General features: G+C 48.7%; 3 protein-coding genes across 3 annotated transcripts; 1 reads left to right on the top strand and 2 right to left on the bottom strand.

Moving 5' to 3' along the window:
- The first annotated feature begins 7 nt into the window (after positions 1-7).
- Positions 8-12,360, top strand: LOC144125515 (acyl-CoA-binding domain-containing protein 7-like). The gene is made up of 4 exons (XM_077658980.1): positions 8-141; positions 1,621-1,735; positions 4,177-4,239; positions 12,014-12,360. Exons 1-4 carry the CDS (start codon positions 127-129, stop codon positions 12,085-12,087), a joined length of 267 nt encoding a protein of 88 aa, XP_077515106.1. The 5' UTR covers positions 8-126; the 3' UTR covers positions 12,088-12,360.
- A 1,889-nt stretch (positions 12,361-14,249) lies between these two features.
- On the bottom strand, positions 14,250-17,385 carry LOC144123496 (uncharacterized). Its single transcript, XM_077656312.1, has 3 exons — positions 17,300-17,385; positions 15,919-16,312; positions 14,250-14,329 (listed from the first exon to the last, which is right to left on the bottom strand). The coding sequence occupies exons 2-3, from the start codon at positions 16,283-16,285 to the stop codon at positions 14,292-14,294; spliced, it is 405 nt and encodes a 134-aa protein (XP_077512438.1). The 5' UTR covers positions 16,286-16,312; positions 17,300-17,385; the 3' UTR covers positions 14,250-14,291.
- Positions 17,386-24,424: 7,039 nt separating this feature from the next.
- On the bottom strand, positions 24,425-27,765 carry LOC144123497 (uncharacterized). Its single transcript, XM_077656313.1, has 2 exons — positions 27,693-27,765; positions 24,425-26,697 (listed from the first exon to the last, which is right to left on the bottom strand). The coding sequence occupies exon 2, from the start codon at positions 26,665-26,667 to the stop codon at positions 25,306-25,308; it is 1,362 nt and encodes a 453-aa protein (XP_077512439.1). The 5' UTR covers positions 26,668-26,697; positions 27,693-27,765; the 3' UTR covers positions 24,425-25,305.
- Between the last annotated feature and the right edge of the window lie 207 nt (positions 27,766-27,972).

Here is a 27,972-nt window from a genome sequence, read left to right on the forward strand (position 1 = left end):
TGCAGCAGCCGAATCGAGGTAAACAGCACGGACATCGTCTACTGCTATAAAGGACGGAGCCGGTTTGTGCTTACCTGAATTTACTTCCTGGAGTTTATTCGCTCTTTGGATTACAAGAGAAGCATCATGAGTCTCGACGAGGTGAGGTGCTAAAGCGACGCTTAGTACAGTTAGTTTCAAGTACAATCGAAAGTACCGTCGTTGGATTATTGAGATGTGTGATCCGGACTATGTCCCCTGCATTCAAACGGGATTACATATTCGGCGTCCTGCCGCACGAGTTTCAGGAAAATGTGTAGCACCAATGCTTTATTCATATATGTTGGTTGACTAATGGTCCCCTTGTACAAGTTCATATGTGGGTGCAAATGTACAGCTGCACGAGGTTTAGTGCATGGAGCCGGAGACAGATAGAGATTTTTATTTATCGTGTGAGCGGGGCGTTGATTCAACGCTTTCTGGGGTCAACAGGAGGAAGAAATACACGGCTACTAGAGTCGAAATGAAGGTTTTTATGCTGTGAATTTCCTCTTGCATCTCTGGCTAGGCCTGCTAGCAAATGCGTGGAAATTATACTCCTCATTTCAGAGCACCCACAGCGAAATAAAAAGCGAAATAATTCCGAAGTGAGTAGAACAGGGTTTTATCGGCTTATTTTACTTTTAAACCTTCCCATTCATCGATGACGGACTGGATCAGCTGAAATTTGCATCAATGTTTTGTTTTCAATTTCAGGAGAGCCTTGACGTTGTAAGTGCAAAGAGGTTTCAATGCCTCAGCCTCTACTGGATGTTCTTATCCCCACCATTCATCAGCGCGCAGTAGCCGGGTTTTATCTACGACTAAAAGCACGCGTTGTGGTATATCTAGCGATTGCGGTGCTATTTTAACGATGTGCATGCATTCTCTACGATTTTTCTCGTGCGTTCCCCTTCTAAACATCCAGTTTTCTGTTTTTTGCATGCCCAATTTTTTCCTTGCCACCGCTACACGTTCCACGTTTTTTCTTTCGTTTCGTTTTTTTACTCTCGGCTTTCTATAAATAGTGCTGGTGGGTTAGTGCCAATTATGTCCTTACAATGAGACACTGGTTCGGAGTTAGAGCTTCACTTCACTTCACTTCACTTTAATACCTTAAAAACCCTCGTTAGAGGGTATTACATAAGGGGTGGGGCACACAGAAATGAAAAACAGAAAGACTAAACAGATAAGTTGAAAGTTATACAAATATAAGATTATCACTAAGCAAGTACACGCGTGATTTCTTCGATGAACAATGATTGGCATGCGATTTTTTTTTTTTTCCCCATTGCAGTGAGGGGTTGAAAGTCGCTGTTTACTTGTGCTGGCAACTTAGTGGTTTGCCCTGGAGCATGATACGCGGCACTAAAGTGGTTTTTCTTGGAGAAAAAGAACAGCATCAGGAAATAATCCGCTTTTGCGCACGCGCCTTTTAAACGCACTTCGTTGCGATTTGAAGACCCCTTCTCGGTCTGCATGGCGTACGAAGGAAGTATGAATCTTGCTTCTCTGACCCCGCCTTTTCGGCGCCGCAAAATGGAGCGCGTAATGGAGAGCTGCTTGCCGAGCTTAATGTTAGGGTGACGATCCTCCTCGCAGAGGTTCAACAAGGCCGCCGAGGACGTGAAGAACCTCAAGGAGCGCCCGTCTGACGAGGAGCTCCTCGAACTCTACGGCCTCTTCAAGCAGGGCAGCATTGGCGACTGCAACATCAGTAAGTCTAATTCTTGTTTCTTTCCCTTAATTTCTTCATTAACAGTCGATCGACAGCTGCAAGGATAGCACTGTCACGGACGTGAACGTTTTCCTCGGTAATTAAAGCACACAGTTTTTCGTCTGCTTCCCCTCCATCTTTTTTTTTTTCTTTTTCGAACTGACACGTACTAGCCACAAGGTTTCTTCCGGAGTTTCTGGTTAATGGAGATCGGCTTGTCTAGGTCCCAAAATGCTTTTTATTCACACCACTCCTCGCTCTCTTCATGGCATCTAAGGCACGAAGGATAAGCTTGTTGAAGGGGACAGCCAGCGGGGTGACGCCTACTGCCCCCTTTCCTGCCTTGCTTAAATGAGAAGGGGGCTCAGGGGACGGAAGAAGAGCGGTAGGAGGGGCAATACCGTAAAGTCTGCCCGTCGCGACGAATAAGAATCGTCTGCGCACCCGAGGCTCCGCTCTGCCGGCGCCGGGAAATGGCGTATTAGATCGGTTCGGCCTGGATTTTGAATCGACACGCGTTCTTTTGCCTCTTTCGGCTTTTGCAGCTGTCGATCAAGAAAGAAAAAAGTAAACGTGTTGCCTGACACAAATGACGGGATGAATGGAGAACGGCTCTGCAGAACGTTCGCGGCACCGTGCAGCACTATAACCGTGCGCGTTTCTCAAATCTTGACTTTTCTGTTTTCTTCTTTTTTTTTTGCACGTTTCGTTATGCCGAAGACCCGATGTTACTTACGAGCAGGTTTTCAAACAAGATTCAAACGAGTCGTCTTTCGTACCTACAGAATACTTGCACAGCTGGCCCTGGCCTGATGTATGTGACATACAGACGGCGGGAATGGATACCTGTTTTTCCGTTCTTGTTCTCACTTATTTTTTGCTGGTTCTTTAGTGCTATTTTAGCCCTGCACGCTTTGCGCCCTTTCTACATTACTCTGTTATTTTCTTTGTCCTTGTCTCCTAACTTTCTCGTATTCGAAAAGCTGACATTTCGAGTTTTATACCCTGCTTTTTGTGCGCTGTAGGAAGTCGGCTTTTTTGTTATTATTTATTCTTTCCAAAATCGCACATTTCGTTTTGCCCTTGCTCTTGCTGAGTTGGGTGTGAATTTCTACACGCAACAGATACAGTTGGTGCGTATTTAGAAAATAGCGCATTGCAGCCTCTGCTGATTATGCGCTTTATTTTGCGCATAGTTGTTGAAAACAAAAAAATAAAAGAAAAGAGACGCGAGGAAGCACGAACTTCATATCCAGGCCAGTGTCAAATAGAGCAGCGCACGAAAGTCTGCACAGACGTTGTGGCGCGAAGCATCAAGCATGCGCCGGCGTTCGTAGTTTGCTAAGCACGACACGTATAGGTGTTAGCTGTATCAAAGGAACACATAGTTGGAACTGTAAGGACCAAATTTGTTCATAATTCTGCACTGAACTTGAGAAGGCATTCGACAGACAATGCGTCCAGATGAAACTTGTTCAAAAAAGGAAGAAAAAAAACTAACAAAAACTATGCTTCTCTTTCATCAGCATAATCCTCCTCATTGACCAGCTGCAGCAGAAGGGCTTCTCCTAATGTCATACCAATCATATCCTATTCTTCGCTTTGAATCCATTGGAAGTATCTCATTCATACCTGGAAAGCGATCGTTGACTGCGCACGTATAGTGTGTTCCGTTTCGTAAAGCTACCTGCACCGTCGGGTACAGGAAGCTGCGAAATATGCGCCCGTATTTAAATTATTGTGTCGGAGTTAGATTACCACCGCCGCCACCCTGCAATAGTACCCCCGGAACACGTGTTCAACGCTGTCCTCCGAGCTCAGCCTCTGATAGTCCGCGGCCCATCAGGCGTGATTACATCGCGCGGTCGCTTATCGGCAACCCCCCCCCCCCCCCCCCCTCTCCTCTCCTCTCCTCTCGGAGGCATCATCCTCGTTCTTGAGGCTCGCTGGGCACTCTGCCGTAGATGCCAGCCTCTGTGCACATCGAGATACACGCAGCACCCATTCGGGCATGCTTCGGTTTGAGCCAGGGATTGTACATTAGCATAACAGTTCCATCTGACTCTTCTGTTTTTCAGTCCCCCCCCCCCTTTTTTTTTGGGGGGGGGGGGGATTGGCCACAGTGACACCACGCGGCCATTCCTCTTGCCATCGCTGGCCTTCAGCCAGGGGCGGAGAGGTAACACAAAGCGTGGAGTCGCATGAGCCAATCACAAAAAGCGAAAAACAACGTAATAGAGTCGAAGTGGAACCGTTATATCATAACGATCCAATACACGAGACAACAGCGCTTGTGTGGTATCCTGCTTTATGTTGCGTGCTGCGTCTTTTTGGAGCTTTTTTTTTTCTTGTCCTGTAAGATATGGGCCTAATTTAGTGTACAGGCTCTACACAAAGGTGGAAGGCCGGTACTTCATGGCGTCCCTCTTTCTTCTCTGCAGGCCAGCCCGGCATGTTCGACCCCAAGGGCCGCGCCAAGTGGACCTTCTGGAACAAGAAGAAGGGTCAGTCCTTCCTTCCCTCACGCTCTGCTATATCTCCGCCCTTTGATCCTTCGATTCGGCCGTTGCTTATCACTCGTCTTCAAGTGAGAGTGCGCTGCTCTGCTGAGCCGGCACTGGGCAGTACTTGAGCAGCGCTACTTGGCTGCTTCCGTCGCACTTTCGGTCTCCGTGCTTCTTTTTTTTTTCTTTTATCCTTTGTGCCCAGTGAATGTCGGCGATCAATGTCCTGAGATTTCGGCCGCGGCGCGTTTCAGGTATTGGCAAAGGCTCTACCCGGGCTTCACAGCGAAATGACTACTGTAGGGCTCTGTCAGTAGGCACAGTATATATCCTGAAGCACGCCACGTCGCTCCGCGTGTTTGGGCTCTGCAGCACTCGGGGGTCAGAGATCTGGCGCCGAGCAATCTAATCTTTGGCACGCGGTGTACGCGTGGAGTTTCCCTCTTTCACCGGAACGTGATAATCCGTGTAGGAGATGCGGAAATGAGAAACTGGAAACCTTGAGTAACGCAGTGCGTTTGATGAGAAACGACTGTGCTTATGATATTGAAAGCATCTGAAAATCGTCTTTCGTGCGCAAGATGTTGGCGCTGAGGATCAATCTCTTCTGGGGAGTCGGTGGAAACGCGTGTTAGTATGTGCGAGCAGTCGCGAAAGGTTGTACCTTAGTTACGTGTACTCTCCAAATGCCGAAACGTCGCACCTTTTCAGGAGTAAGTGGTGACCTTGTTCTCGCCAACCTCAAGTCAGCAGTACGCGCAAGTCGTGCAGCGCTTATGGCATCCTTACAAGAGCACTTGCAGGCATTACCGAGTGGCGCACTGCGGTGATGTATCTTTTCCGCTGGTGGGAAAGGCGAAGAAGAAACATGTGTTCCTTTGAATGCCGAGCCGAAAGGAAAGATCTAAAGGATTTGATCCAGCGCCCGAAGCTTTGACGAAAATGGCGCGGCGATGAAGCGTATACAGATAGCGCACGTGTCTACCGCCGCCCCGTCCGCGGGTGAGCGGACTCTATTCACCGCGCTGATTGTGCGTGGAATGAGGATGCCGGGCTTTCAGCGCCCGACCTCGCTCGAGTTTATTCCCTTGTATAGATCGATACGGTTGTCCGCGGCGACGCATTCTTTACTGTGCGAACAATACCAGGCCTTCTTTGATTTCTATTTTTTTTTTTGCTGTTTTCATGGGTTTCGAGTGAGTACGTTAGCAGGGAGTATACGCAATCTAATTTTCCCCGAAATGTCGACGGCGCCTGGGCCGCGCTGCGCAAATATCGGTACTCACCCTCGTGCGTATAGCGGAACGAAATGCAGTCTAGGAGTTTCACTCATCCTTTGGAGGTGAGCTTAATTCTGCAACCTTAATGCACTGCATAAGACTTTGTTGCAGAAACCAATAGTATTCTTGTGATATTTTAAGATGGTGCATCACATCGAGTGTCGTCGGGCGGTGACACTTGGGGTGTTGGCAGGAGTCTTTAAATATGTGGGCAAATGTCGAAAAGAAAAACAAATACGATGTCTGGATTCTCTCCCCCCCCCCCCCCCCCCCCCTTTCCAGAACAGATCACGCATAGCGTAGCTATTGTTAGTTATCTATATACTTGGCATAACGTCGCTGTCCGCTTCAAATTCCCCCAGATCATGGAGATGAAAAATAAACTAAAAATTATCCGCCCATATCTCGGCAGATGCGTAAATAAAGTGCCTAATCATGTCCGATTCGTATATACCGTGCGCCTAAGGTGAGCAATTGGAGACTTTACAGTGAGCCTTGGAGCACATGTGCAATGCAGAACTTGGCTGTGAAGTGCGCTTCGCTCAGGGCATGTGCGTCCTGTTCTCCTTTCGTGCTGTCTTTTCCGCGCTATGACCACGTTACCTTGAACAACCAGCTAGCCCGTACTTCCACTCTCGTTAGGCTCTTTACAGCTTTTTTCCCCCTTTTTAACAGGCCGCGCGGGTCTAATTATCTCCGCTCCCAGCGTAGCTCCTATGCAAACAAACATGAACGGTTGCCAAGGCTGTCCGATTGGCAGACTGACGGACCGACGTTTTCGTTTACAAACTTTGCACTTTAGTCTCGTAAAGGCAGCGTCGCCGTCGGCGTGGTATATTTCCACCGCAAACTTCCGCCTACTCGGGCTAGCCAATGACAGGGTTTCTGAAGTGAGTTCTGGCCGCAGGTGGGCCATGTTGGGCGTCGGGCAGGGAATGATGGGTGGTACGGATAATGCATTATCTGTGGTCACGCTATCAAAGTGGGCGGTCTTGTATACGGTGCGATGCAACTATCTTCGTCGCTTCACCGCTGCAGGAAAGGCGAAGGCGGCTTGCGCATGCGCAAGCTCTCGCTTCAGAAAATCGTTTCGAAGGAGGCGTCTGTGCACACGCCCACTCTGTTGGGCGGACCGTGCGGCCGCGTATCTCTTGACAGCGATGGCAAGCCGGTGTAGACACTTGGGCTATAACGTAATACACTTTCCTGCCGTGCATGCAGAAGCTTGCACTTGTCTTTCTTTCCCTCTTCAGTACGATCTTTGTCCCCGTCTGTGTTTACTTTCGAAACTGTGTGCACCCACGTATATGTCTTGCAAATGTGTGCGCCCGGATGTCGAACAAGCGTATGTCGGCCACGCCGTTTTCATAACGCGGAAACTTGGCGCCGCATATGCGCGCGCTTTTCCTCCTAAACTTATAGCTGTGCCAGTGCGCTGTCGCCTTGCCCTTCTTTTATGTACACAGGCAACGAAAGCTCGCCACTCCGGTGATCGTTTTGGCACCGGCAGTCTCTTTTTCGAAGGAGGAAGTATTTTTGAACTGTGACGACACAGGTGTGCTAAGCGGTTCGTTGCGTTCAGCGCCGGTGTTGAAGGAAGCTGTACGCAGCCGGAATAGACGCGGCTAACTTCCTTTTGTCCACATGTGAATTAACGGTCGATGACCTTCGTCGCGTGAGTAATACAAGTGGTGCAGTGGGTTTGCCCTGCCCCGTTTCATTTAGCCATTCCAAATTTCTGCTGTATGACGTGGCCTCGACCGGGGGGGGGGGGGGGGGGGGGGGGGGCAGAATTATAAGGATAACTTCACAACTCTGTGCCCTAGTGAAATTTTTCGCTGTCTACTCGTCGTCTTGGTAGCCATTTCTAAGTTGCTTCAAAGAAGCGTTTTGCCATCGTGAGCTCTGCGAACCGCATGGTGCAGAAACCGGTGGCAAATTATGCCGCGGCCTCGCGATTTCGCGAACTGCTGCGCTTTTCCGCCAAAAATTCCGCGCGCTTTTAAAAGCGCGCAACCCTCGTTAAATGGAACGGCGGCGGACGTGCGCGCGCACATAAAAGGCATTCGCGGGGCGCGGGTACGCAGGTGCTCTCGGATTGTTCTCTTTGAGCGCACAATGCGCCCGTAGAGAGCTTCCTCAGCCTCCACGCAACGGGCCACATCTCCGCGTTCCACGACGGCGTGGAGCAGTCCGCTTGGAAGGGGAAGGCACCGTTGCGGGCTTCTTTCTTTCCTCCGACCCAAATAGCGGCAGCCGTTGACCCCCCACCCCCCCTCGTTCCCCTTGGCGGGCTGCCCGAAGTTGTTTCCTTCCGCTTCGCTTCCACGCGGCCGCCGCCCGAAATGCCTCTCTCGCTGGACCGACGGTCCATACGACACGCTTCTCGGACTGTGATCGACTCTTCTTAAAGGAGTGTAGACACCTAACTTTTCGGTGTGTGTTTTCTTCTATGCAATGACGCGTAAAGCGCGTATCACCACGTGGTAGTATTCTCCTACGACCGCTAAATAAGTTATGATCGAATTTCTTTCTCGTGCTGTTCCGGTTTCGATTTTAACAGCCGAACGATGACTGTGACGTCAAGGTGTGGTTATAGGTCACGTGAGGCATGAAAAGACTGCTATATAATCGCTGCTTCTACATTCGTTGTCATACTGGCTCTTGAGGAAGGCTGGCTTCAGCACTGTGGTGAATTAAAAGGATGAAGCAGCGATTATATCGCAGATCTTCCATGCCTCACGTGACGTATAACCGCACTTTTGATGTCAAAGCCTTCGTTCGGCTGTTGAAACCGAAACTGCATGAAAGAAAAATCCGATTATAAAGTATTTAGCGGTCGCAGGCGAATACCACATGGTGATTCATGCATAGTAGTGTCTTTCGCATCATTGTAGAAAAGAAAACGTGCCACAAAAATGAGATGTTTATACCCCTTAAACTCACGGCGCATTGACGACGGTGTTACCTTCGTCTTGAAAAGATGTAACGGCTCACTCCCCCCCCCCCCCGCCCCCCCCCTTTTTTTTTTGTTCACCTGGAAGAGGTGACGTTGGAACTCGCGTAGCTGTGAAAGTTTCCCTGCTGTGTGTGTGTGTGTACGCTTATAGTTTGTGAGCCCAGAAAACACACACACAAGAAAATAGAGGTCCGTTTAGATTCGTTTCTTTCGTGCTTATTTTCGTTTTGAAAAAAAAAAAAGAAAGTGGGAGACAAGACGAAAGGCGACAGGCCTGCCGTCAACTCGATTTCCCTGATACGCGGACCGTGGTGTACAACTAGTGTATATACAACCGAAATACCTTCATTAATGTTAATCGTAGCGCAGTAGTTGCATTAACTCATGTAAAAGAAAGCGCTCGGACAAAGGGCAGCGATACATACGCGCTAATTTGTTTAAACGAGTGATATAACAAACAAAGAAAAGAATGAAATCTGCAGTTAGCTACAGATCGATGTTACTAGGATACAGACAACCCCCGGTAATCTCGTGTGCAGCCACTTTTGCTGTCGAGGCTTGTTGAGAGAACAAGAAACAAATTTGGTTTTCAGTGTTTCGACCGGCTCTCTAGGGCGTGTATCTTGCTGTGTTTTTCAGGCATACCTACAAACGGATAGGCTTCGGCGCTTTAGCTGTTCGCATCGTTTCTCGTAGCTTTAGGGCACCACACATCCCTCCCTTTTATATTTTTTATGCTGTGTATAAAAAACAACAACAACAAAGAAATGAGCTGATTTCGCTCAACTGTTACGCGCATAACATTAGCTTTAGTTGTCGAGGCAAGCAGGGTTGTTATCATAGACGTGCCTTTTGTTTGACAGTCGTGCATGTTCGGTTTCAATTTTTCGAAGGTGTACGTCTTCCAGGGGCGGATCTTAACATGAACGTTTTTATATAAACCGAGATCGGTTTGCACGTCGCCGTCGTTGAGGAACTGCTGTGTCCAAAGGGATCAGTTTCACCGTCCTGCTACGAGACTACAGAGTGGCATTAGCCGTGACTGCTCCGGCGTCTGGCCCTCTCTCAACGCAGGGGACAGTCCCGTGCGGGCTTACTCAAACGAGTCGACTGCACGCTTTCGTATGCAAAGCCCGTGATCACGTAGAATTGTCGTCGCCTTATCTTGCTGGCCTGGATTTTCTCGAAGAGCATCTGGTTTTTCCGGCACGCGGTGTATGTTCTACCTGCGTACTGACTATAACTAGTGGCAAAAAGCGGTCTAGATTTTCCACGAACTGACTTCCTCGTTTGACGGCGACTTCGTCTATTCTCACGGAATCTCGTCACTTCCGCAGTGGTGCGTGAAGGCCATCGGTCGGGTTAGAGCTCTCTTCTTTCTTTTTGCTTGCGGGTTTCTTTGCCGTATCCGCGCTGATTGCCCGAAGACGTGCCCCCTGCGGCAGTCGCAGCAGCCACATGACGTCTGTGCGTCTGGCTTGCTTTTCCCGCTGTTTTAACGAAGCGCTCGACTGAACTTGCTGCGAACAGTCAACTGATCGGACGACAAAAAGTGGGTCATCGTTTCCTTTTCTGTATATTCGCCCCCTTCTTTGCCTTTGACGACATTCTACCCATATAATACATTCAGTGCACGCCGCGCACAGGTTAAGCATTGTCGGCGGCGTAATTGCTGGATGCACAGGCCGCACGGGTTTCGCTTTGTGACGTCATATCGTCACGCAGTCTTCTTTCTTTCCTTAATTTTTTAGGTGGGGGAGGGGGGGCGAAAGAGTTTTCGTTTTTTTAATTGGTTTTTGGGGAAAGGAAATGGCACAGTATCTGTCTCATATATCTTTGGACACCTGAACCGCGCCGTAAGGCAGGGGATAAAGGAGGGAGTGAAAGAAGAAAGGAAGAAGGAGGTGCCGTAGTGGAGGGCTGCGGAATAATTTGGACCACCTGGGGATCTTTAACGTGCACTGACATCGCAGAGCACACGGGCGCCTTAGCGTTTTGCCTCCATAAAAACGCAGCCGCCGCGGTCGGGTTCGAACCCGGGAACTCCGGATCAGTACCCGAGTGCCCTATCCACTGAGCCACCGCGGCGGGTAAGAGGTTTCGTTTGTGGCTGGTTTTTACATCTCGCCTTTCCTGCAATTCACTCGCGCAGTGGCGAACGGGTAAGCCCGTCGTCACTCTCTCTATATATATCTCTGAATGTAACCCCTTCGCATTGTGTAAGGCTCGTCACCCTTTCCGCCGATAAGACTCCTTCCCCGGGTACTTTTCCACATTTCGATCCTCTTCTTTGGCGGCACGCGCAAGAAGCCGTTGTTAGCCTTGGCCAACGACGAAGACGTCGTGTCCACTTTGCAGAGACAGGGAGGCGGCGATTCCCCGCTATAACCGGTCCGGCTTGTATAATAATGCGTCCTCCTGGGCCGTTGGCGGCGGCGGCGCCAATAAATTGTGCCGCCTTTCCTTGTCGGGAATTCCTCGTGCGCATCCCTCCTAGGACTTTGACGTGAGCGCTCGATTTTACGCGTTTTTTCCCCCTCCCGCGTGTCTTCATTGCAAAGCAATGACGGAGCCGTCTCTCCTCGCCGGCTGGACCGTTGAAGATTCCGGTCATACACACGTATTCCGTGCGTGTATTCGTATAGATAGGGTGCGCTGATCTTTTTTTTTTTTCTCTGCGCTGCTGTACGCGCAGGACACGCGAGCGAGCTTCACGTCACGTAAGGTTTCCCGTGAAGGCTGTGATACAGCACAGAGAAACGAGCGACTTGTCCAGTGTGGGCTGCTTGGTATAGACTCATTAACACTGCCACAGAAGTGCAGGGCTTTGTGGAGGAAGCTATGATCGAACCGCTTGTAGCTCGGAAGCGCGGCTCTGTATCGAGCAACGAATGCGCTGTTCCCTGCTTCTGGACAGCTGTGAATGATCGCGGTGCAGCAAGGAACGGTCAAGATGGCATTTCGCATAAAAGCTGTTTAAGACTATGCGACTAATTGTAGCACTCTCCTATTGAAAGGTGCTTAATTTTTTTTTAATGGAATAAAATCAGTGAGAAACATGGACTGTACGCCTTCTTACCTGCGAACTTGAGCGAGTGGAATTCCCCAAAATGAATGACCCTCCAAGTGCGATACATGAATTTTCTTTCTTAATACGTTTGCGAGAAGCTCGTGCGATCTGTGTGCTTGTCCTGCGTCCTTACTCAAAATCAAAGCCGTTTTCATCTTGTTTTTTCTGCGCTCAAACCTCTGGATCATATATGGGAGAGCTGAAGGAAAGGACAGTCGCAGTGTACTTCGCAATGGGAAACACAGGACGAGCGCGAATGAATAACATGTTACGTAGTTTGAAAACTCAGGTACCGAGAACGGAATGTAGTGGGTATTCTACGGGCCTTTTCTTGTGGTATTGTACGTGCGAAACAGTATACGTCACGACCCGAAGTGTGTTCCGGTGTTTGTTGGAGCTTTTTTTCCCCGCCGTTAAAGCTAAGCCGCGCCATGTTCGCTTAATTGTTGACCTCCCTTTTTGCAGGAACCAGCCAGGACGAGGCCAAGGAAGCCTACGTCAAGTACGCCACCACGCTCATCGAGAAGTACAACAAGTGAACTGGAGGCGACTCTGCAGCCGCGGCGGCTTCGCGCTCGATCCGCGCGTGTCCGCCGTGATATCAACGTTCCTCGTGTTAGTCCGAGGTCGGGCACACTCTCCCTACCTTAGAGTGACGACGCGTTGTCATGCTGCCGCGGTCTTTGAGCACATATCTTCGTCACTTACACACATCTGGGAACGCGTGTCGTCTCTCTATATTTTTAAACTGTCACTTGTCACCAAGGCAATAACACTGTCTGTCCATTTTTCCTAAGTTATCTGATCTTTCGTGATGTGCACATCATTTCCTGCCCAAATTTTAATGGGACTCGCCTCCTGCGGTGACCATGAGATGTTTTGTACATACGGAGGTTCGAATAAAATTGGTCTTTTTAAAGAAAAGAAAATGGTTGTCATTTGTAAACTGCGCGAGAGGAGTTGCGTGTGAAAGCAGTAGCTAACGGGGGCTGGTTGCATCAGCCGTCCCAACTGTCTACTACACTGCGTGTACTCTCGGCATGTTGCTGTGGCGTCTGCATGCAAAGATGCGAATTCAAATAGTATTAACGCGATAGTGTTAAAGGCCCCGTTCCGTTCTGTACAAATTTTGGTGTCGGCGTTGTGACCGAAAGACCACGGGCATGGCTCTGGCAGGTGGTTCCCACAGAGCAACCTACGAGGCAGGTGGGCCACCTAGGTCGCGCCGTCATCACGACCTGTCCACCGTGGCAGGTGGCGGTTAAATTAATGATTGGTCGCGCGGGACGAGCAACCTGTGTCGCACAAGGTCCACCGCTGGGAGCACCTGTCATCGCAGGGCCATCGCTTAACCGCTGCAACAGGAGGGGTGTGAGGACCGCCAGGGATCTATGAACGTAAACTCGAGAATGACCAATTCTGCATATATGGGAATTAACCCATTATGCTATCGCGTCATACTCTTAAGGCAGAGCTTAAGTGTACCCTCCAATTTTTGTTTTACAAAACCTGCATACGCCACTATCGACATTACCTTTAACCTTTGGGTTGCCTGCCGCTCCACAGCCATTTGGATGAGACGTCTGACAGCTGTACAGTGGACGTGCATTGAAGAAAAAAAGTGGCTAGGGTTCAACGTGACCTGAACCTAGACATACGAGCGAAAGCTCTGTTAAGCACAATCTCCACTGTGTCAAATCAAATGTCAAGGTCAAGAGTTAAGGTCAGGTACCCAATGGTCATACTACCATAGCTTGGCCCATACTACCACGCAGTTAAGTTCGGTTAGACCTTGCGAGGTATTGAAGGTCATTGTCGATGCGGTGCCACTGTGTCAAATCAAGGGTCGAGGTCAGGTTACCAATGATCATAGCCACATGATCGCGTGGCTATACTACCATAGCTTGGGCAATACCTCCACGTAGTTAAGTTCGATTTGATTTTGTGAAACACTGAAGGTCATCGTCTCATCCACTTCTAAATCCGAAGTTGTACACCGAGGGGTACAGCTCTAGCTCTAAATAAAAAAAAAGTCCACAGGTAATGGGCCCCATCCGAGCCAGCAATGCTCCCGTGTGGCCAACGTGTGCCACTCCTTTTGCTTTTCTACTGCTTCTTTGCTTGACTGCTTCTCCTGGAGAAGCGCGTTGCCTTCGTGCTGCATTAAGCCGCTGACATATGCAAAACAGAGAAGCAATCTGCAGCTTGCGTCAAGTTGAGATATTATTTTGCGTGCTCGATTTCACTCGAGCTACACTGTCACACAGTTACCAGAGTTCGCTGCGATTAGGAAAGCGCAGGAAACGTAATCTGTCGCACAAATGAGCGTTGTCATGTGGCTCTGTGGTATTAAACTACTAAAATTGAATCAAAGCTACAAATGAACCCACTGATGAGCCAGATTAAACGCCCTGCAAGCGGAAGCACGTGCTCTGACTGGTTAACAGCTCTTGCGCTTCGGCATAAGAGGACAGAGAAATCAGTCTATTTCAATATCTTGCAGCGTTTCACTAGTCTCGATTGGTGCATTTAGTGCGATGCAAGTTACGTAGACCGACCGCGTGGAGAGCAGGAGCCGGAGAATTATGTACAGCGTACCGCCGGCATCAATATGATGGTCGTGAAAACGAGGCGACCACCAGAAATGGCAGATACAAAAAGCAGAGGTACGTTTTTAGCTTTATTTCCTTTCCTTTGCTGGAACATAAAGCTCTTCTGCAGCGTTGTGGCGCCCGACCTGCTCTCAGCGTGGCGTTTCCTTTTCAGCTCCCTTAGACGAACCTGTTGACATAAAAAATGAACAGTACGTAAATTTTCATTTTCGGCAGTTCTTTAATGAAGAACCAGGTGCACGAAAAAAAAAAAAGCAAATGATGCAATGAGAGACTGACATCGCAACGACTTCGTCACCAGGAAAGCAGTTCAAAGAATTCTCTGTCAAATTGGGTGCTTAACAGAGTATGTCAAGAATCACAACATAGAAAACCTTGACTGCGGAACACCTTGAATGTGAGCGGCGCGTATCCTAACTGACGCCGGTTATCGCTTATTAAATTACTCAGCACGACGACTTTCACCTGGTAAAGTAAATCTTTCAGCACACCTGTTCTAATCGAAGGAGGTATGCAGTCAGCGTGCTGGAACCAAGGTAAACCCTCGGGTACCATGCCCAGAAATGATGGCACGCTGAGCGGAGGTCTGCTGACAGTTTTCGTACAGCGTGAATCAACTGTAAGGTTAGCTGTCATGTCTGTAGAGTCCGTATACGGCATGCTCGGTTTCGAACGCACCGAAATTGCCACCCGAAATCGCTACTGTTCCTTGGTCTTAAAGCGTACTCACGAAATCTAAACGCTTTCAAAGACTTATAACATACACTTCACGTAGATAAAAGACGCCAGTGTTTCATCTCGCCATGTCACGCATCTCGGAGTATTAACTGCATGTTAATAACAGTAATAATTGGTTTTGGGGGAAACTAAATGGCACAGTATAAAGAAGAGAGGAAGAAAGAGGTGCCGTAGTGGAGGGCTCCGGAATAATTTACACCACCTGGGGATCTTTAACGTGCACTGACATCGCACAGCACACGGGCGCCTTGGCGTTTTTCCTCCATAAAAACGCAGCCGCCGGCGCTCGGCTACTGATCCGGCGTTCCCGGGTTAGAACCCGACCGCGGCGGCTGCCTTTTTATGGGGGAAAAACGCTAAGGCGCCCGTGTGCTGTGCGATGTCAGTGCACGTTAAAGATCCCCAGGTGGTCGAAATTATTCCGGAGCCCTCCACTACGGCACCTCTTTCTTCCTTTCTTCTTTCACTCCTTCCTTTATCCCTTCCCTTACGGCGCGGTTCAGGTGTCCAACGATATATGAGACAGATACTGCGCCATTTCCTTTCCACACACAAAACAACAATTAACGTGCACTGACATCGCACAGCACACGGGCGCCTTAGCGTTTTTCCTCTATGAAAACGCAGCCGCCGCAGTCGCGTTCAAACCCGGGAACTCCGGGTCAGTAGCCGAGCTCCTAAGCACTGAGCCACCGCGGCGGGTAACTACATGTTGGCCAAAAAACACACAAAAAAATCATCTGAGTCCCACACGCAGTTTTTAAATCGACCATCGCTGCATCCTTTCCCATCAAGTTACAAGTCCGCTGTCAGCAAAAAAAAAAAGGGGGGGGGTGGTGGTGAAATTGAGCAATTACACCACGAGAGAATCTTATCCTTCGAATTTGATCTTATTTACAATAAACCCGTTCTAATTCACAAGAAAAACTACGTTACCGCAAGTGGCACGAAGTCTTTCCCGGCCTGCGTTCTCGCGACCAGGAACAACATGCTCGTACCGAAGGTAAAGGCTGTGCATACCTTGTCCAATGAGGCAGTCGTCGGCCTGGCTGCCGGAGCGTGACACCTCCTTCCGCTCGCTTACTGCCTTAGCCTGGTTGTCAGGGCCAGAACATGGCTCACCCGCGCCGCTCTCTTTTTTACGTTGGCCAAGCACGTCGCTTTCACACAACGGCGTGCATTCCTGCCGCTGCCAGTCGTCGAGCGAGTTGAAATCGAACCTGCAGCGCAGTTCGGGACACGGGAGGAACCCCTCTTCAAAGATGTCCGCTGCGTCATGTCTTCCGTCGCCCCAGCTGCATCCGCCTGATGTGGCTGCCTGTTGCTGTTGAGCACTCTGTTCACCGTGGCTGGCGGCGGCATCAGGAAGTGGCTTCTTGCTGGCCATCACGGTGAAGATCCACAGCTAGATTGCCTGCAACAAAAACAACAGGATTCATTGAGCCAGCCTCTTCGATCGAGGTGTAAGCCTCGGTGAATGATTGTCCTCGCCGCAACCTTGTCTAACTGTTGAGCCGAAGTACGCGGTTAAATGAGGTGAACATGCTTGGTTACAGGTGCGAAAACAGACGCAACACAGGTGCTGTGTCTGTTTTCGCGCCTGTAACCAAACATGTGCAGTTACCAACTTGCCCCCGCAAGACGTTCTTTTAAAATGAGGTGAAGGGTGGTACTAAAATGTTCTCCGCACCATGCTCTGCTGATGGTCGAGGATTTTGCGCCTGGCGTTTCCTTAGCCAGGATAGAGCCTCAAACCGCTTCAAGGTTAAGTACGCCGACATTTTAGTGCAACAAGATACAAACCCAAAGGTTGGCAGGGATATTCGTATACGGTGCCTGCGGAGATTTCTGCGACACGCACGAGGTTCTCATCTTACTGTATCACACAGAAAGGTTTATGATTTATGGGGTTTAACGTCCGAAAGCGACTCAGGCTATGAGGGACGCCGTAGTAAAGGGCTCCGGAAATTTCGGCCACCTGGAGTTTTTTAACGTACACTGACGTCGCACAGTACACGGGCCTCTATAATTTCGCCTTCATCGAAATTCGACCGCCGCGGCCGGGTCAGCAGCCGAGTGCCATAACCACTGAGCCACCACGGCGGCTCACACAGAAAGGAACGTTGCATCAGCGAAGTGCAGGCCGCGGCAGGTAGGTAGATGGGAGATGTTCGCCACAAATCTAAACTATTAACCAGCAGCTTCCGCGCACAGGCTAGACGTTTCCAGAAGCGCTATCTCGAGTGCCTCTCAAACATACAGCGCGTATTAGGCATAAGTAACATTCGCGCGCCCCTTCCTAAAAGCGGCGAATGAAATTATTAACCTATCTTCTGTAAATCTCGATCAAGGATTTCTGACTGACGATTACAAGAAAGCAGAGAGCATAAGTGCGACTTACAAGGCGCAGTCGAGTTCCGCGAAGCCCGAAATTGAAGCAACGGAGAGAGCTAAGCCCGTTGCCTCTGCCGCGAGCTCACTGTGCAGCGAAGAAGTTCACGCGCCGCGAGCGCTAACGTTGGTGCTGCATAAAATCATAGTGCAAGACGTTTTACAGCTGAGCCTTCGGCATCATATATAAGTCGCACCCTGCAGTGAGAAAATTGAACCACCGCCGGAATGTCTTGTTGTCATTGGCCTCTGTCAGCCCGGAATACTGAAAATTTTCGCGCGGTCCCCTTCGTCTATCTGGAGTCCAAGGAAGAAGAGGACATCATCATCACCATCATCATCATTTGCGGAGAGAGAATAAATGCGAAAATCATTGTCTGTCACCTTTGTAGATGGGCAGGCATTTCACCTTTTTCTAGTGGAAAATTCCAGCCCTCTTATTTTTTGTTTCTTGTGCACATCTTCGTGTTAGTGAACAAAATAATAACAACAATTACAAGCTGGCCGAGCGGAAATATCCAAAATTTGTCTGCTAACTGTATCAGGAGGCTTGACGGTAAATATAATTACCAGAAATTGGGGACAAGCGCTTCTGGTTCCTTTGGCGGCCATCACGTGGTACGTGGATTTGAACATTAAAAATAGCTCGCTGAGGTGACCCATGACGTAACAAAGAAAGAGAATGACAGAGGGGCTGCAGAACAGAACGCGTTAGGCGGCTATACGCTTATAGCGGTCCTGGCTGGCCGCTATCCCTGGTAATGCTGTGCTTGAGCGATACAGGGAGGAATATAAAACCGGCGTTTCAAGAGCGTGCAACTTTCGAAAATTCCTTAGACGAGCTTATTATGCTCAAAGCATGACGGCACACACACTTACTTGCAGTTCAGAGACGTTTATTTAGAGCTAAATTCGGATCATGCTAAGCACGAGAACCACGGAAAGCGAGTGACAACGACGAAAAAATGCGACGACGCTGAGGCAGCGATCGAATGCCGAGTGTTAACACATTTGACATAGGTCGCCGGTTCGAATGCCGCGAGCTAGACTTAACTAGCAAGTTTATGTTGCAAGAAACGCGAAATTGTATGCCACCACCCCGAACGCTCTGCGACAATCGTAAAGACGAGGAATTGAGGGTACATATAGGTCGCCGTTTCGAGTCCCTGTTGAGAGCTAGGCTTCAGCGTAACTAGCAAGTTTATGATGCACGAAACGCTGAATAGTATGACATGATCGGGGTCATTCTGCGGCAAGTGGTTGGGCCACAAATTTTACACGAATGTCGCGACTTTGACACCTACCAAACACGGATATGTACGGATAATAATAGTAGTAATAATAATAATTGGTTTTGGGGGAAAGGAAGTGGCGCAGTATGTCTTTACAAAAGAAACCTGTCTTTACAAGAAGACACCTGTCTTTACAAAAGAAACACCCAACTTGTACGCCTGAGTGCGACCATTATGAATTGCATAGTAGGCCTAAGGAAACCATGGCGCCAGCCTCCCCTTATAGCTACTTGTTAGAGGAAATAGTGCACAACTGTAGTGATGTCCCGGAAGATTTTGTCGGAGGGGACGATGCAAAAGAAAGCGTACACACAAAATGAAACCGAACGCCACTCACCCAGAAAGATGTAGTCCCACTCGAGAGACTGCACTGCGAGCACGGGAAGCAGCTCGATGCAGCACGACCTTGCAGTGGAACGAAAGAAGCACGCAACGTCAGTGCTAATGTTGCCAGCGTGGATATGTGCTACGTAACGTGCATTTATTTTTCCATTATTTCTTTGTGTTATGGCGTCGTCACCCTCTATTCGCATACTGACTCTTTTACAGTTGTAGCCAACATAGTGCCGTGCGCGTTTTAATTCCTCCAACCGGAACTAATCACGCGCACAACCTGGACACATTTATTATTGTGTAAATAGTTTATATATATATGTATATTACTTCTCCCCTTATCCTCTATTTCTGTCCCCTCACCTCTTTCACTTCATTTCTCCATTCTGCCTATCCTTTATTTCCGCTGCCCCAGCTCAGGTGCTTCAGTATCGATGGTAGATGCCGGGGATAGCAAGAATCTCTTCCTTTTTGTTATTATTTTAATAAACAACCACTACCACCACCACACTTACTTTCTCCTTTCCCTCTCCCCAGAGTGGAGTAGCAGGTCACCGCTCCACCTTTCCTTTAAATAAATTATTGTCTCTCTCTCCCTATTTTTCGCTTCCTCCAGATCGCTGCGCAATGTTTTTTTTACGGACAAAAATAGTTGTTGTTAGTATAATAATAATAATAATAATAATAATAATAATAATAATAATAATAATAATAATAATAATAATAATAATTGGGGAAAGGAAATAGCGCAGTGTCTGCCTCATATATGGTTGGACACCTGAACCGCGCCGTAAGGGAAGGGATAAAGGAGGGAGTGAAAGAAGAAAGGAAGAAACAGGTGCCGAAGTGGAGAGCTCCGGAATAATCTCGGCCACCTGGGGATCTTTAACGTGCACTGACATCTTACAGCACACGCGCGCCTTAGAGAGAGAGAAAGTTGTCGCCAGGAAGAAAGAAAAGGAAAGTGCACAGACCTGCCCACTGGCTCAAGCCGAGCCACAATCGCTACCACGTGCAAACAGTGGGAGAGTTGAAAGATGGGATAGAAAGACAGGATGATAATAATAATAATAATAATAATAATAATAATAATAATAATAATAATAATAATAATAATAATAATAATAATAATAATAATAATAATAATAATAATAACAATAATAATAATAATAATAATAATAATAATAATAATAATAATAATAATAATAATAATAATAATAATTGGTTTTTGGGGAAAGGAAATGGCGCAGTATCTGTCTCATATATCGTTGGACACCTGAACCGCGCCGTAAGGGAAGGAATAAAGGAGGGAGTGAAAGAAGAAAGGAAGAACTTTTCGTCACCGTTTCGTGTGGTTCTGAGCCTAGCCTGGTTGATGATCTGCAAGCACTCGTTGTACAACTCGGCACTCGGATTCAAGTCGAAGTGGATAGTAAAGACGCGCTAAAGATATGGCCGATCCCGGAGGGAGTGCAATACCGGGTCAACCGGTGGAGGGAGTGAACCATCCTTCAAACTCTCCGCCACATTTCCAAAAATAAATCCAATTGGACCCGTAACAAATACTCTACGGGGTCCAGACACGGTTTGCCTCCATGAGGATGCAGCCGCCGCGGTCGGGTTCGAACCCGGGAACTCCGGATCAGTAGTCGAGCGCCCTAACCACTGAGCCACCGCGGCGAGTATACCGGATCGAAATAATTTGGTTTCAAGTTGTGGGGCTGGGGTATCACGCTGCCACCTGCTGTTATTTTATTCCATTATGTAACCACCGCGGTTACCGTGGCAATCACTTGTACACCGCCATCTTGGATGCTATCCGTGGAAGCAGCATAACCGGGAGGCTCGAAACGCGACTAGTAGGGCTAACGTTCTAAAAGAAGCCCCTCATTAAAGATGCCATAAAAAGTTGGCATAGCCTCCGTTTCAGCTTCGGTGAGGCGTACATTTTTGGTAGTCCCGCTGTTCGGTTAACGCGGTTTTCACAAAATGAACCAAACACAAATAGTTCTAGAAGTATGAAGGAAGAAAAACTCTTTCGCGACATTGGTGGGCAACATCACATGTTTCGCCGCTTCTTTATAACATGTACTATCTGATTAAATGGTTTAAAGTATAATACAACGCAGTGTACTTCAGAAAGAAATGCCGGGCTTAAAATAAGTTGTGCTGTGCAGTATTTTCGGGCATAATTTTCGTACAGAGGCGTTCCTAGAAAAAATATAATTTGTAGCTCAGTTGATAGCTAGTTGCACTAAAATTTTGCTCAGCGATTTTTATCGGAGCCTTTTTTGTTTTAGACAAGAAAAAAAATGAACTTCAGAGCTGCACCTCGAGCCTTGGTTGCCCCGTACCGTCGCGCACTGCTCGGCACGCTTTTGCCGCTTTCCGAGAGTCACACGTACGCTGCCCGCGAAGCGCGCTGCAGCAAACATTGAAGAGATAAGAGCGCTCCAGAAGACTCTGTCTCGTCGACGAAGCCTGTGTGTCGGCCGGCTGGAAAATCAGGATCGGTCCACGGCGCCATGACTACTGAATGTCGCGACGGCCTAATCGCAATGACTGAGTAAGCATGACGTAAAGAAACGACAATCTGTCGTCACCACTGCTACATGGGCCGATCGCTAGGCAGCGCAAAAGCGGCGTTGTGATAGCGGCAGCAAGGCGGCTTTACTAGGCTGCACGCTGTACGTTAGACATCAGCCACTTCGTGACTTCGGCAGCGGTTATGCAGACAACACAGGGACCTATGCGATCAAGGCAATCTGCGGCCTTTGAAAATCGTCATGAAGGTGAGCCGCCATAGTCCAGTTATTCTCCGGCTATAAGCGTAATTTATACCATATATTAAGTCAGTAAACGAGAACTGCATGAGTCTATGCTCCTCGTGACGCGACGTAAGATTGTGGGCGTGTGCCAGCGAAGAGCCTTGGCTGCAGAACAGCGCGTTTTCATCGTAGCATCCGTTGCTACAGCTTCAACATTCAGTCGCCTGGCGTTATCTAGAATGTATGACCCCACTAGTATCCTATCAGGACAGATAAAAATCAATGATGAAAATCCCTCTTTGATAATACGCAAGCGCAGAGGCGCTGGCTATATTTTAAGGCGTTGATACTATTAATAACTGATCGAGATATAGGCCACATCTTTTGTCTTTCTACCAGCCGCCGCGTTGGTTTAGTGGTTATGATGCTCAGCTGCTGACAGAAGCGCGGGTTCTATCCTGGCCGCGGCGGCCACGGCCGTCTTCTGTAGTGCTATGGTGGTACCGGGATTGAAGTGCAGCGCTGAACTTTAAATTTTTTTCTCGCTTGAAACAACGAAGGCTGCGATGAAAAACGCTGAGCAAAATTTAGTGCAACTAGCTATCAATTGAGCTACAATTTATATTTCTACAAGCAACACTTCTCTACGAAATTTGTGCCCGAATGCGCTGCGCAGCGTACCTTTTTAAGTTCGACATTTTTTTCTGAAATATATTGTTTAGTACCATACTTTAAACCATTTAATGAGATAATCATATTATAGAGAAGCGGCGAAACGTGATGTTGCTCGCCAATGTCGCGAAAGAATATAAATATAGCAGAATCGGCGCTTTTTTGGGGAAAATAATGACATACAGCAACACAAAATCTTTGAGCTACAAATTTTTTGGCTGTGCGATCAAAGCCCACAATGCATATTCACTATCTCTAAAAAATTTTCATGCGCAACAGTAGAACTATTTGATTTTTTGCAAATTCTATAGTGAATCCAACTTTCTCGATCCCCTGAGAAATTCGAAGGGCTGTCATAGGACCCGGAAATTTTTGCAACCAAGGTTATTAAGGATAAGTACTTTAGCTGATCCGAGGTCCGAGGGCAAACTCTGGTACGTTTGACATGGAATGACCCATATGCGGAAAACTAAAGTAATGCTCAGCATCCTTGGAAGAAAACGGCAGTGCACGATTGCTAGCAAAGCGCCGGAATCGACAAGGGAAGGCGTCTACTTTCGGCATCTAGTGACCGCACATCCGGGTCACGAGAGTTAAATAACTAGAAAAATGTGAATAAGGTGCAACACATTTGTCAGGTACTCGATAATAAACAAACTTTTCAATATCACTCAAGAGTAAAGTATACCGATAACAGCTGTATCTTACCAGTACTCACCTATGGGGCAGGAACCTGGAGGCCAGAGAAAAGGGTTCATCCTAAATTGAGGACAACGCAACGAGCTATACGGAAAGGAAAATGAAAGGTGTATCATTAAGAGAGGAATAGAGCAGAGTGGGTAAGGAAACAAACGCGGGTTAATGACATCTTAGTCAGAAATAAAGACGAAGAAATGGGCTTGGGCAAGGCATGCGATGCGAAGTCAAGATGCCGGTGGTCTTTAAGGGTAACGGGGTGGATACCAAGAGAAGACAAGCGGAGCAGGTGGGTGGCAGAAAGTTAGGAGGGCGGACAAAGATTAAGAAGTTTGCGGGGATAGGGTGGCCGCTGTTGGCACAGGACAGGGTAAATTCGAAAGATATGGATGAGGTTTTGTCCTGCAGAATGGGCGTAGTTGGGCTGCTGCTGCTGATGATGATGACGAGTACTTCTTAGTGTGGCGTCTTCCTCCTCTTCCCTACAAATGGAGAGGACGGAGGTGAGAGGAGCGTAGGGGAGAGAGAAGGACGGTTGACAGGTGGCAAGTGTGGCCACCTGGACGACGGTGGTCGCCGGGCGTTCGCTCCGACGAGGCTTCTATGCTGTCGCATAAAAATTTGTAGAGCTATAGGCTTGCCGGCTTAGCGCATGAATCAGCGAAAGCTGCTATAGTTTGGTTTAACGATATAAACTTGTATTCTGCTGGGGAACCACACTCATGCTGCGCATTCCTCCACCCTCGTCATAACGTCCCTAGCCACGTACCGAGCCCACCCGTTCAATTAAACTAAATTCTTTAATTACTATCAAATTTAACACATCACTGAGTATTCCACGGTAGATTGCAGAGCTATAGAACTAAACCAAAGCTGTAACTGCTTTCCCTGTAAAAGGCAGGGCGATGGTTATTGGAGATATCCATTCGATGGCTTGAGACTATGAAGAGTGAGGAAAAGCGTGGGGGAGCTTTGCTTTAAATGAAAATTGTTCAGAGAGTAGGAGCCGGTCCCCAAACAGGGGTTTGTCCCTCGTTTTACAATGTCTTTCTTCAGCTTTTTATATGTTCTGAAGGTTCAAATTAATGCGTCCTCGTACCTTTCCGCGTCTCAGACAGCCTTTACTATAGTATCTGGTTCCACAGGCATATGAGGGTCGATGAAGATGTGAGAAGTTATTTTTATTTATTCAAGGTATCCTCCGAAACTAAAGTATTGAGAAATCAACTTGTGAAAAAGTCGAAAGCAAACGTTACATTGAGAGGCTGACGCAATTCCGACGTCGTCACATCAAAATAATCAATGACCTGTATCGTACTAATATAATCTTTCGTCAGATCAAAAATTCAACAGAATAATCAACGGCAGGGGAAATAGACACACGGCCATGAAACAGAGGAGGTATTCCGTTAGATCAGCGGTAGAAACATGAAGCACCGCGGTGATGCTGAGCTGGTATACCATCTTAGAGGTGAGAACTTGGACGACGATCGGATTTAAGAATACCACGATTGACTCACGGTTGCGGTAGCATAATCTTCCGCATCTAGTCTGCCACATATCGAGAAAGTAACTATTGCGTTTGTTTTATCCTCTGCACTTGCGCGATGCTATACTGTGCAGTCTAGCACTGACCTCAACTTCCATAACAATGAATGAAATGCACTTACGCTGCTTTAACAGACGCACAAAACTGATATGCTTCATTTTTTTTTGTCTTCCTGCCACGCACGGGGACAATGCGGAGTGCTTTATTCTTAAACCATGTCCTGCAGGCGTTGGTTGAGTTCGCGTTGTCGTCGTGCCTGCGCGCGTCACGATGGATTTGGGGCACTTCTCATATTAGCGTCAATTTGTCCTCAGGCTGTTGGTTGGTCCTGAACGAATCTGTACAGCACCACACTGGCTTTTGCACTGCATGTAATTTCACGTCAAGGGCTCTCCAGTTCAACACACTGTGCATGTCAGCTTTCAGGCACAGAAACTGCGTGTGGGTCCGAAAACAATATCAGTAATCTCGTTTAGCTATTCCAAACGCAGTAACTTAATGAGGCTGCTCGTAATTGATCTTCTCATCACGCGTAACAGTTGTTGCCTGAAAAAAAAATTGAATAAACCTGTCATATCCGAGCCTCGCCCTTCAGCTCTGATTTCCGGGAAGAAAGTGGCTCTCACATTTCTTCACAGCTTGCCAGATTCCAGCGCTACGTTGTCGCAAGCTAAGTCTTACGTTCTCTTCTTCGTGCTGGAAAGTTTCAGGGAAGAGTTAGCCGGCCTTGACTGTCGAAGCCCGCTCTCTGGCTACCGTTCCTGACGATGAAACCGTCCTCGTTCGAAGAAAGCCTTCGCTGACCCATCCTGACGAAGAAGTACTTGGTAGGATCGCAGGTCAGGGCAATTTTCACGTGCGCAGTGGTCACCGACACGCTTCCTGCAGTGGGCGACGTCCACATTACCCTCCTTCCTGAGTCGCAAGACACCTGTACGTCGCCCCAGGGAGTCTGCTTGATGCGGACACCGCCCAACACCCAAATTTCGTCACCGTTTCGTGTGGTTCTGAGCCTAGCCTGGTTGATGATCTGCAAGCACTCGTTGTACAACTCGGCACTCGGATTCAAGTCGAAGTGGAACACGCTGGAAGCAAGGTCGTAGGAGAGGTTCTGGAACCTCTCCGTCGTCGACTTGGTTCCGGAGGCGTCCACGAGGTACACTAAGCCGTGGTTGAGGGCTGTGAAGGTGATACCGCGGCCCGAGATCTTGGCCACCCGGGTTCCCGTGGCGATGTCGACGTTGTCACCCTCCTGGAGCACGCGACCGCCCGGGTGGCACACGCAGGTGCGGTCTCCCGAGCTGCTCATGGCCGCCATGCAGTGCGTGGCGAAGTTCACCACACGCACTGAGTGGTCCAGGGAGAAGTCAACGCGGACGTGGTGCTTCATGATGACTGTCACCGTGGCGTAATTTGTAACTAGGGGACCGTAGTAGGAGTCCAGCAGGCCCTGCCACGGGTTCTCCTCGTGTGCCACAGGCACTATCTGGGCGTCGCCGCAGCCCTCAGTGCCCATCACGTGCGGTGACGACTCGTCGCTGGCCACGCTGCCGTGAGGCTCTCCCGTTCCGCTGTCGTCTTCCTCTGGGGCGTCTGCACTTGGTCCTTGAAGCGCAGAGGCCTGCAGGAGCTGAACATACTGTAGCTGTCGGACCTGATCCAAGTCATGCTCGTAAAAGACCAATTCATCTTGATGCTCGAAATTACTGCCTTCGGGATATTCAATGGCATAGGAAGCATACTGTTCGCCTGCTCTCGTGTACTCTCGCGTCGCATATTCTTCGCCTTCTTCGACAGAAACGTACGGGCCAAATGGAAACTCTTCATCCGGGAATTCAGTTGGAGGAGGAGGAAGGAAGTGAAACGGGGGCTGCCCCATGGACAGCCATGGCACGAAGGCTGCGTCGAAAGTGTCGTCCGTTTCGTCTGAGGCCTGATCGTCCAGTTCTTCATCCCCGTGATCACGTTCATGTATTGCCCATTGCTCCTCGTGATGCTGCTGCGCCAGTTGCTGGTAGCGGTGTCCTCCGTGGCTGGCGGTGGCAGGGTGACGCTGACGGGTGCCCATTGCTGTGCGGTCACCCCACGGGTCCGTCGCCTGCGGCAAGGACAACAGATTGCACTGAGTGCGGTGCAGTTTCATTTCAGGCGCGTAGTGCGAAATATTGCTTGCTGCGTGCAGGGATAATCATAGACATAAGGACCCATCGAGAATGTGAAGCAAGATATGGACCGTGCATAAAGGAAGGAAAGGATTAAGGAGGAGCCGTTACGTCACATTTTTTTTAAGACAGATGTTACCCCCCCCCCCCCCCCCCCCCCGCTAGTTGTCCGCCGTCTCAGCACGTTTACACATGCGGAATAAACATACACTGAAGCTGACGACGCCGCTGCGCCCAACGTTACTATTGGCTGCGTCATCGTCGGCCAAAGATTCCCATAGCGCTTGCGAAAACACGTGACTTCCGACAGAGTCTTTGTCAAGCAGCTCGGATGGCGATGGCCCCACCTTGGCTTTCGTTCCTCCATGGGATCGGGTATTAACTGTTGACCACTCCTTCCTGTGAAAGCATCGGGGGAGGGGGGGGGGGGCTGCTACATTTGTTTACTTAAGTCACAGGGACGACTAGGTAGCGGCATGATTTCTGACGAGTCTGAATTTCTATAAAATGCGCGAAGTCGTTAACGGAAGTTTAGTGGTCGCCACCTTTCGGCTGACTAGTGGCGCCCTCAGGGCTCAAGCTCAGCTGAGGAGTGTTGCGAATAAATCGCTTGGAGTTCTGTTCTAGAGCTGTGTGGTAGGTCTCGCTCTGTTAGCTGTACGTCGCGGCCTCACAGTATGAACACACAAAAGCACCACGCAATAGAAAAGGTGCCAGGGACACAGTCAGCGACTCCGGAACTGTCACTTTCGATGCCAGTCAATGATAATTATTTATTGCCAATCGCGCCTGAAGGAAGCCGGTGCATCAGCTGTACGCATTACCTCTTATCGCAGTTGAGAACAAGATGGACATGAACAACTTCGCTCACAGCTATTTATGGTGATCGAGAGACGAAAACGCAAGTGGGGTGTACAGAAACGCTACTTACTAGGCACAGTGAAGCTCCATCGAGAAGCTTGAACTGGTAGCAACGGAGCGAGCTATGCGTCTGGCACGAGATGGCCGTGACACAAAAGAAGTTCGCGAGGCATCAGTGCGAAGCTCGGTAGTGTCACGATTTATTTCGTGCTATTTCTAATATATGTTATTTGGAAATAATGTTTCTTATACTGGCACCGACTTTTCGGAGGTTCAAGAAGAGAATTTATGCACAAAGAAAAAAGCGAACTTTATGTCCATCCAGCCACTGATCTCTTAGTGGCCCCCTA

This window comes from Amblyomma americanum, chromosome 3 (genome assembly GCF_052857255.1).
Source record: "Amblyomma americanum isolate KBUSLIRL-KWMA chromosome 3, ASM5285725v1, whole genome shotgun sequence".
Lineage (NCBI taxonomy): Eukaryota > Metazoa > Arthropoda > Arachnida > Ixodida > Ixodidae > Amblyomma > Amblyomma americanum.

What these genes read in the sequence shown, in the direction of transcription:
- LOC144125515 (XM_077658980.1), top strand. An exon ending in CATTGGCGACTGCAACATCA is followed by an intron (nt 1,736 to 4,176) that starts GTAAGTCTAATT and finishes TCTTCTCTGCAG; the next exon opens with GCCAGCCCGGCATGTTCGAC. An exon ending in CTTCTGGAACAAGAAGAAGG is followed by an intron (nt 4,240 to 12,013) that starts GTCAGTCCTTCC and finishes CCCTTTTTGCAG; the next exon opens with GAACCAGCCAGGACGAGGCC.
- LOC144123496 (XM_077656312.1), bottom strand. Translation starts at nt 16,285, where the DNA reads ATGGCCAGCAAGAAGCCACTTCCTGATGCCGCCGCCAGCCACGGTGAA. An exon ending in CGACTGCCTCATTGGACAAG is followed by an intron (nt 14,330 to 15,918) that starts GTATGCACAGCC and finishes TTATGTCAACAG; the next exon opens with GTTCGTCTAAGGGAGCTGAA.
- LOC144123497 (XM_077656313.1), bottom strand. Translation starts at nt 26,667, where the DNA reads ATGGGCACCCGTCAGCGTCACCCTGCCACCGCCAGCCACGGAGGACAC.